Raw genomic sequence first — 10375 nt, 5'->3', positions numbered from 1 at the left:
CCACCTATTGATCTGTTTCTCTGAAGGAGAGTTTTGTTTGCTGTTTCATGCTTTCCAGCCCAGATAAAAGTGGAAATCATGGCGTTTAAGGAATTAAAAAATGATTTCGGAAGGAAAATTGGAATGCACTTGAAGAGGTACAGATACCCAGGGAGTACATTCATCTTTACAGTTTGTACTCTGGCTGCAGGGATAGCGGTAAACAGTTCCACCTCTGAAAGTCTAACGTGATTGCCGATGTTAAAGCAGTAAAGTTTTCTTCTCGTCAAGAGCGGAGAGAACGTGTGATAACTATGCCAAGGTATTTAGTTCTGGTTTTAGCAGTTTTAAAAGGAATGGAGGAAGGTGAGGGTTCTATGGCCAGCTGATTAATAGGGAGACACTCGCTTTTAGAGATGCTCAGTTTATAGCCGGAGAAGGAGCCAAAGGCATCCAACAGTGAGAGGATAGGTGGAATGCTTAATAGAGGGTCACTTACATAAAGAAGAAGGTGGTCAGCATATAGTGAAACACGGTGTTCAACGGGTTAGGGTTAGGGTTACTGGTTAGCTAACCCCCATCTCTTAATACCCCTGAATCCACTCTCCGACTTCAATGCAATTGAGAGTGGCTCAATAGCAAGCGCAAATAGGAGGGGGTAGAGCGGACACCCCTGGCGAGTACTGCGATGAAGGGGAAAGGGATTGGAGCGCTTTGTATTTGAGCATACTGATGTATGGGGAGGAATATAATAATCTAACCCAGGAAATAAAAGAATCACTAAACCCAAACTGTCACAAGGAAGAAAAAAGATAACCCCACTCCACCCTGTCAAAATACTTCTTCGTCAAGTGATATTACGACCTGCGGATCAATAGTGGACGTGGGAGTGTGAATGATGTCGAGGAGTCTCCTGACATTTGAAAAAGAATGCCTCCCTCTTATAAACCCCGTCTGATCCTCTCAGATGATTGAAGGCATGATGGGCTCCAAACGACATGCTAAAACTTTTGCGAGTATTTTAACGTCCACAGGGAGGAGCGAGATCGGACGGTAAGACGCACAGTTTAAGGGATCCTTGTCTTTTTTATGGATGACAGAAATAGAGTGGTTGGCAGAGAGCCGCTGTGGTAAGAATGATTAAACATTTCCAGAAGTCATGGTGCTACCTGGTTCGAGAAGCATTTAAAAAATTCCACTGGATACCCATCTGGGCCTGGTGTCTCGCCACTATTCATTGAGTTTATTGCCTCCTTGATTTCTGTGAGTGTCAAAGGGGTGTCCAACGACTGACTATCCACGGTTGACACTCTAGGAACATCAAGCTTCTCAAAGAAGGCATTAAGTTAAGTTTTAATCGGCAGGAGACTCAGATTTATAAAGTTGGGAATAAAATAACTTAAAAGCATCATTTATTTTATCTGGATCAGAGAACCACATAGCCAAATTGATTCATGAATGTAGTCAGAGTCTGCACCATTTTGGAGAGAGATATGGGCAGAGAACTAGCTCTGTCTAATTTCTGGTCAATAAAACAGTCCATGTCTCCTCCTAGAATTAAGGTACGGGAGTTCAAGTTTGGAATTAAGTTCCAAGGTAGTGAAAGAGTTCTTAAAGTCCAACAAGATGCTAGCTCTGTGGCTTTCAAGTAGACTAGCTTTGCTAGTTAAGTTGGAGTTAGCACAAGTTGTTGGCGTGCTAGTATAGTTTTTCCCGGTGGAAACCTCGGTGTTCTGGAATTCATTCTTACATATTTTTAAGATAATGAAATATTTCTGGCCACTTGGGATGGTCTAGGGTATCAAAAAGCGTGGGTTTTTAATTTTAGCTGCTGGAGACAGAGACTACGTCGCGCTCGCATGCTCACCCAACCAGAAGTCCTCCAGCGGCATTTGTGGGTGTGTTTCTATTCAAAGTTTTGGAGTTTTAAAAGACACATCGCCGGTCGAGGGGACGAGAAAGCGGTGGTTGTAGTCAGAGTGTAATGGAAAGAAAGAGAGTGAATTGTAGGGAGGAATAGAGGAATATTCACCCTCTGACCGAACGTTCAGTCGTCCGGTGAAACCTTGGGCTCTATTTTCGTGGCACAGGGTGGTGGAGCGTGGCGCACCACGCACAGTGGTAATTTCGTCCGGCGCACCACCGTGCGTAGCCAGTTTGGCAATTTGGTAGACCGGGCTGTGCTGACATGGGTGTGGCGGCGCACCAGGGGGAGGTGGCGACAGATTCAGCTTGGCGCAGTGATAATTTCGTGCCAAAACACTGCGCGGAAGGTGCGCTGAAAGCTCGCCAGCTCCAACCTGGTCTATTCTCAGCACAGGCGAAGCGCGCCCGGTGTAGTGGTAATTTGGCTGACAGGCGCGCAGTGCGCACACGTCACCAAAACCTCACAGGCAGGTTTCCAGAGTGTCAGGCACATTTCAATGCAATAAATAATCACAACAACCACTATTTAATGGAACCGTCTGAACCAGCACATACATTTGTATCTATATAAATTGTCCCGTCACATCTGATGTCAGATCAAAGATGTTTGTCACACGTAATTGAAACTCAACCTGATGGCAGCTGGGAGTGATAAAAACTAACAAGTTCACATCTCTCAGCCAATCACAAACAGCCACGGCATCCGATACGGAGTATATATTCAGCTTCTCTCATCTCATGAAATTCAAAAGAAAAGAAAAAAGAGAGAGACGCTGCTGAATAAATGTAAGTCAGTCGGTGTCTTAAGGATTACCTGTGATTGCCCATATTTCTCTGTTTTAATCTTTATTCTTAACGTGATCTAAAAAGATGGAGTACATTATTGCAAGGAGGATGAGGAGGAGATCCCGGGAGAGAATATATCACCAAAGGTTCTCCTATTTGGCAATGACAGAGCAGGAATGCAGGTGGATCACAAGCATGATGCCTGGATTAGCCTGCTGCTGTGTTTAATGTAATTGTCACTTAATTTTGTACTCCTATTCATGACACAGGAACAGATTACATCTGTCCCGCGAGGTGGTCCACACGGTGACGCGCATCGTGGCCTCTGATACGCAGCCCGGTGGCCACTGTGTGCCTTCTTTGCTCTGACAGCTTTTTTTGGCCCTTCTCCTTACATCATTGAACCGTTTTTTACATTGCGCAGCGGTTCTCAGAATATCTGGGCAAACTTGATTGACAATATTAGTAACTTCCTCCCAGGCAGTTTCTGCATCATCAGCCCGTGGAGGTCTGTTAGCATTACCATATGTGACCAAAGCTGGTAAAAACTTCTGCAAGTCATCCGAGGTCATTTTTGAGTTTTTTTTTACACATTATGAAAGTGTAGATTCCAAGCTTTCTAACGGTGTATCATCACCTTAATCTGAGCGTATTGTACAAAGATATGCTCATTTGAATGTTAACTTCTAGTTTCTGTTTGTTCTGAGAAAACCCGGCTCAAAGTTTCAGGACTTCTCCTACCTTCAGGCAGGCCAGGTAATGGGCGTGAACAATAGAGCCACATTTACATAAAGTCCACCCAAACCAAGCTTCTGAATCGGACTGGTGACGCTCATCAAAATATTCCCACAGGAAATCCGCCTTCATCAAACTTTCACTGTCGAGTGATCCTGAAGTCGTCCAAAGTCTGTTGATAATTCTTGCTGCTTCTTCATCGTCTTTCTACTTTTCTTCGCTGCAGGGTGCATCTTGAGGCTTGTTGATAAAGGTGATAACTAGAACCAGCTGTATACATGCCGAGAGGGGTGGCGTTTGAGCCATGCAGTGTTTGTTATTGTCCATCTCAGTGGCCAAAACTGGGAGCAATGGCAGACTGAGTGGCCAATTATCACCCCGCACTTTCGCTTTCCCCTCCCCTCAATATCCTTGCAGCAACTGCGAGAATAGGGCATTTTTAAACACAAAATTAGCGTTTTTAAATATCACATTTGTGTTATTTTTTTCATCGAATGAGTAGTTTAAATGTCGGACATGCATAAAATGAGAAAAAACGAAAAATGATCATTTTGAAGAAAACGACTTGTATCCATTTTTCTCAACCACCGGAATGCTGACTTGCAGGAACTTTATCTGGCTTCGGTCACATATATTCTGGTACTGCGAGCTTGGACCTCCCGGACCAGCACATCAGTTTTCTCCTAGGAAAAGTTTGGCCGCCTGGAGCTGCTGCCTTCGTCTATGGTAGTGGCGAGGTGAAATTGGCACTGCGCCTTGCCCGCAGCGCATTTAAAGGCAAGGAGAGGCGTTCATTTGATTAGTGAGGATTACACTCGGCTGTGTTAAACCCACTCACGCTTTCTCTTCTCCCTCTTCGCCACTACCGCCAGTGGGAGGGACAGAGGCGTGGGTGCGCCGCGCCGGACTGCGCCGTGCACGAAAATTGCAAAATGCCCTGGACACACCCCATTGGCGTGGCGTAGGTGCAGCGCAGGGTAGGTGCGCCGCGCCTGGTCTACCAAAATAGATCCCCATGGGTGAGACTGACGATGCGTCTGTGAGCACCGACAGCACATCCGTGCGCCATGATAGTCCACAAGTAGCCGTACCAAGGCCGATCATTTGCCTCACCATGGCCGGGGAGGGAGTGATATAATAATAATAATAATAATAATAATAATATTAATTTGAAAAAAAATAATAATAATAAATAATTAGAATTATAATAATAATATAATTACAATAATAATAGAAGTAGTAATAATAATAATAATAAATAAAATTACAATAAAAATAATAATAATAATAATAAAATAATAATAATTACAATAATAATAATAATAATATTAATTTGAAAAAAAAAAAAATAATTAGAATTATAATAATAATATAATTACAATAATAATAGTAGTAGTAATAATAATAATAATAAATAAAATTACAATAATAATAATAATAATAATAATAATAAAATAATAATAATTACAATAATAATAATAATAATAATAATAATAATGATAATTAAATCAATAATAGTAATAAAATAATAATAATAATAATAATGATAAAATCAATGTGATAATAAAATAATAACAATAACAATAATAATAATAATAGTAATGACAATGATAATGAAATCGATAATAATAATAATAATAATAATAATAATGACGATGATGATAATTAAATAACAATAATGGCAATAATGATAAGAAAATAATAATGATAGCAATAACTATATAAATAATAATAATAATAATAATAATACAATAATAATGAATAATTATTGGTATTATTATTATTATAATTATTATTATTAATATGATGATGATAATGATTATTATTGTTATTATATCAATAACAGTAGTAGTGGATGAACTGTACCTGGGACGAATGAGACCTGCAGCAGGGCTGGACGACAACGAGGAAGAGAAGGAGATGAAGGATAAAGAAGAGGAGCAGAAGGAAAGAAGAGGATCAGCAGCAGGAGAAATAAAAGAACAAGAAGATGGAGTAAAAGGAGACAAAGGTCCCAGGAGGGAAGGAGCACCAAGATGACCAGGAGGATCAGCACAAGAAGAGCCAGTGGGACCAGGGATCAGGACAGGGAGGACCAGGAGGACCAGGATCTGGGGTCTGTCAGACACAGGATCCTGTCTTATATAGGTCCATGAAGCTCTGCCCACAATGCAGAGGAAGGGGGCGGGGGTCTCCTGAATTATTAATTTCCTTTATTTTCTCCAATTTAACTGCTGAGGCATCAGAGACAGGGGAGTTAGAGACCATTCACCAACACCTCTATGGAGTCATTATGGTGACAAAACTGACAACCTCATTCTAACACCTAGAGATTTACAAAGGTTGGTCTCAGATTTTTTTTTTCAGTCGTTTCATTCAAACCTGTCTTTGAGCTTTAGAGCTCCCCCTTGGTCTTAGATTTTCTGTCTGTGTTCCAAATGTCTGCATGATCTCAGATCTTTAGTTCATGGTCATATTTCCTGTCCAATCCTCTCTCTAAAATTTTACATCAATTCTGCCTGTTGGAAAACACATTTCTCTCTGTGGCTTATAAAACCCAGACAGGCTTTCTGCTCTGTGAAGTGTCATAATACCTTATGATGAGTTGGTACCTTAACACTAGTTTAGTGTCATTATTGACTCTTTTTGGAGAGTTGGTACCTTAACACTAGTAAAGTGTCATTTATGACTCTTTTTGGAGAGTTGGTACCTTAACACTAGTGAAGTGTCATTATTGACTCTTTTTGGAGAGTTGGTACCTTAACACTAGTTAAGTGTCATTATTGACTCTTTTTGGAGAGTTGGTACCTTAACACTAGTTTAGTGTCATTTATGACTCTTTTTGGAGAGTTGGTACCTTAACACTAGTTTAGTGTCATTATTGACTCTTTTGGAGAGTTGGTACCTTAACACTAGTGACGTGTCATTTATGACTCTTTTTGGACAGTTGGTACCATGACACTTTTAAAGTGTCATTATTGACTCTTTTGGAAAGTTGGTACCTTAACATTATTGAAGTGTCATTATTGACTATTTTGTGAGAGTTGGTACCTTAACACTAGTGAAGTGTCATTTATGACTCTTTTTGGAGAGTTGGTACCTTAACACTAGTGAAGTGTCAATATTTACTTTTTTTGGAGAGTTGGTACCTTAACACTAGTGAAGTGTCATTTATGACTCTTTTTGGAGAGTTGGTACCTTAACACTAGTTTAGTGTCATTATTGACTCTTTTTGGAGAGTTGGTACCTTAACACTAGTTTAGTGTCATTATTGACTCTTTTTGGAGAGTTGGTACCTTAACACTAGTTTAGTGTCATTATTGACTCTTTTTGGAGAGTTGGTACTTTAACACTAGTTTAGTGTCATTTATGACTCTTTTTGGAGAGTTGGTACCTTAACACTAGTTTAGTGTCATTATTGACTCTTTTTGGAGAGTTGGTACCTTAACACTAGTTTAGTGTCATTATTGACTCTTTTTGGAGAGTTGGTACCTTAACACTAGTGAAGTGTCAATATTTACTTTTTTGGAGAGTTGGTACCTTAACACTAGTGAAGTGTCAATATTTACTTTTTTGGAGAGTTGGTACCTTAACACTAGTGACGTGTCATTTATGACTCTTTTTGGACAGTTGGTACCATGACACTTTTAAAGTGTCCTTATTGACTCTTTTGGAAAGTTGGTACCTTAAAATTATTGAAGTGTCATTATTGACTATTTTGTGAGAGTTGGTACCTTAACACTAGTGAAGTGTCATTTATGACTCTTTTTGGAGAGTTGGTACCTTAACACTAGTTTAGTGTCATTATTGACTCTTTTTGGAGAGTTGGTACCTTAACACTAGTTTAGTGTCATTAGTGACTCATTTGGAGAGTTGGTACCTTAACACTAGTTTAGTGTCATTATTGACTCTTTTTGGAGAGTTGGTACCTTAACACTAGTTTAGTGTCATTATTGACTCTTTTTGGAGAGTTGGTACCTTAACACTAGTTTAGTGTCATTATTGACTCTTTTTGGAGAGTTGGTACCTTAACACTAGTTTAGTGTCATTAGTGACTCATTTGGAGAGCTGGTACCTTAACACTAGTTTAGTGTCATTATTGACTCTTTTTGGAGAGTTGGTACCTTAACACTAGTTTAGTGTCATTAGTGACTCATTTGGAGAGCTGGTACCTTAACACTAGTTTAGTGTCATTAATGACTCATTTGGAGAGTTGGTACCTTAACACTAGTGAAGTGTCATTATTGACTCTTTTTGGAGAGTTGGTACCTTAACACTAGTTAAGTGTCAATATTTACTTTTTTGGAGAGTTGGTACCTTAACAGTAGTTTAGTGTCATTATTGACTCTTTTTGGAGAGTTGGTACCTTAACACTAGTTTAGTGTCATTAGTGTGTGTTTTTTGAGAGTTGGTACATTAACACTATTTTAGTGTCATTTGTTACTCATTTTGAGAGTTGGTACCTTAACACTAGTTTAGTGTCATTATTGACTCTTTTTGGAGAGTTGGTACCTTAACACTAGTTTAGTGTCATTATTGACTCTTTTTGGAGAGTTGGTACCTTAACACTAGTTTAGTGTCATTATTGACTCTTTTTGGAGAGTTGGTACCTTAACACTAGTTTAGTGTCATTATTGACTCTTTTTGGAGAGTTGGTACCTTAACACTAGTTTAGTGTCATTATTGACTCTTTTTGGAGAGTTGGTACCTTAACACTAGTTTAGTGTCATTATTGACTCTTTTTGGAGAGTTGGTACCTTAACACTAGTTTAGTGTCATTATTGACTCTTTTTGGAGAGTTGGTACCTTAACACTAGTTTAGTGTCATTTTTGACTCTTCTTTTTGGAGAGTTGGTACCTTAACACTAGTGAAGTGTCATTATTGACTCTTTTTGGAGAGTTGGTACCTTAACAGTAGTTTAGTGTCATTATTGACTCTTTTTGGAGAGTTGGTACCTTAACACTAGTTTAGTGTCATTATTGACTCTTTTTGGAGAGTTGGTACCTTAACACTAGTTTAGTGTCATTATTGACTCTTTTTGGAGAGTTGGTACCTTAACACTAGTTAAGTGTCATTATTGACTCTTTTTGGAGAGTTGGTACCTTAACACTAGTTTAGTGTCATTATTGACTCTTTTTGGAGAGTTGGTACCTTAACACTAGTTTAGTGTCATTATTGACTCTTTTTGGAGAGTTGGTACCTTAACACTAGTGAAGTGTCATTTTTGACTCTTCTTTACTTCCTGCAGTGTCGCTGCTGCTCAACACAACTCACTCTTTCTCTCCAAAAGTTTTCTCAGCTCCGATTCCATTTCAGCAGTTCGTATTGTGTTTAGTCCCCTGATTTGCAAGAATTTATCCCTCATACTATTGGTTGAGACCCACCCACAGTTTTCATTGTTCAGTCATTCAGTATCATGGTTGTTGTACTGTTTTTCTGTCTGAGGGTTGCACACCTCCAGGCTTCTGTTTTGAGTGTTTTTGACCAAAAGTAGGTATTGACACTGTAGATTTAGATATGGATCCATGATTGTTGGGTGTGGTTCAAAGGTGATAATGCTTCGTTTTGAAGCGCATACAATTACGTATACATACATATAAATCTAAACACATACGAATACATATAAATACATATAAACAAAAATACATATAAATAAATATAAATACATGTAAACACAAATAAACACATATAAACAAATATCTTCTTCTATAAACATCTAAACACTAATAAATGAATACATCAGAAAACATCTGAAACACATCTTCACACACTGCATGATGGGAAAACTCAGAGTTAAAGTGGCAATATGACGTGCTGGGATCAGTGAATGCATTAACAGTGTCCACTAACGGCAACACTCATGGCTATTTCACTCAGAAAGCATTAAAATGAGACTCAGGGGCCAAAAACCTACTCTGAAATGTTTAATCTGAGATTCAACGGTCTGTGTGTGGGGGAATTTAAAATATGAAACAAATCATGAAGATCTTTATTGTTTATAGAATTATCAGCCACTAAAGGAACCAGGAGAGAATCCCTGTGTGTTATCATCACCACCACATGAGGGCGCTGTTCACTATGAGAGGACTTACAGACAAGAAGATCTCCTGAATTTATCAAAGCTTTATCCTCAGATAACAGAATAAGAGAGGGTTTATTAAAGGAACATCCAGGAACCATAAAAATTAATTCTGAGTTCTTCAACATTATATAAACGCCCTGTTAAATAATGAGAAGTTATATATTTAATATAACTACTTCATGGTGATAGAGGATCCAGGTCAGCCCCATCAGACCACCCCTGGTCTAGAGGATCCAGGTCAGCCCCATCAGACCACCCCTGGTCTAGAGGATCCAGGTCAGCCCCATCAGACCACCCCTGGTCTAGAGGATCCAGGTCAGCCCCATCAGACCACCCCTGGTCTAGAGGATCCAGGTAAGCCCCATCAGAGAACCCCTGGTCTAGAGGATCCAGGTCAGCCACCATCAGACCACCCCTGGTCTAGAGGATCCAGGTAAGCCCCATCAGAGAACCCCTGGTCTAGAGGATCCAGGTCAGCCCTGTGACTCATCCTGCAGCTCTGACCTCTGTTTGATCTCCCAGCGGCCTCCTGAGGTCCACGGACCACATGTTGGTGTGGGGGCTGCTATAGAGCAGCAGGGGGCGCTGCTGTGCAGAGTGTGAGCAGCTGTGAGGTCGTTTCCTGAAAATGTTTGAGTCAGAAAGAGAACACACCCAGAGAGAGAAAAGTTAGTCTGCAGCTCTGATCAGCTCCGCGGATTTCACCGATCATTCACCGATCATTCACCGATCAATCATCCATCGATTCATCTATTGATCAGCGCAGGATCCGCGCCGCTCACCGTGGGGACTGTCGCGGTGTTTCCTTCTCTCGGAGTCTTTGGTGGAGGATCTGAGACTCTCAGCAGACTTGCTTCAGGATGTCA

The 10375-nt window shown here is 40.0% G+C and overlaps 1 protein-coding gene across 1 annotated transcript; it reads left to right on the top strand.

Moving 5' to 3' along the window:
- The first annotated feature begins 9530 nt into the window (after positions 1 to 9530).
- LOC121511015 (fibrinogen alpha chain-like) lies at positions 9531 to 10112 on the top strand. The gene is made up of 2 exons (XM_041789489.1): positions 9531 to 9902; positions 9982 to 10112. Exons 1-2 carry the CDS (start codon positions 9689 to 9691, stop codon positions 10110 to 10112), a joined length of 345 nt encoding a protein of 114 aa, XP_041645423.1. The 5' UTR covers positions 9531 to 9688.
- Positions 10113 to 10375: the final 263 nt, after the last annotated feature.

The sequence above is a fragment of the Cheilinus undulatus genome, linkage group 1 (assembly GCF_018320785.1).
Source record: "Cheilinus undulatus linkage group 1, ASM1832078v1, whole genome shotgun sequence".
NCBI lineage: Eukaryota > Metazoa > Chordata > Actinopteri > Labriformes > Labridae > Cheilinus > Cheilinus undulatus.
Note: the sequence above shows the minus strand (reverse complement) of the source record. Positions and strands in the feature narration are given on the sequence as shown.

Bases quoted from the DNA above. Each gene is read 5' to 3' on its own strand.
- LOC121511015 (XM_041789489.1), top strand. From the start codon at position 9,689: ATGGTGATAGAGGATCCAGGTCAGCCCCATCAGACCACCCCTGGTCTA. The intron at 9,903-9,981 runs GTCAGCCACCAT...TAGAGGATCCAG, and splicing joins CCCTGGTCTAGAGGATCCAG to GTCAGCCCTGTGACTCATCC.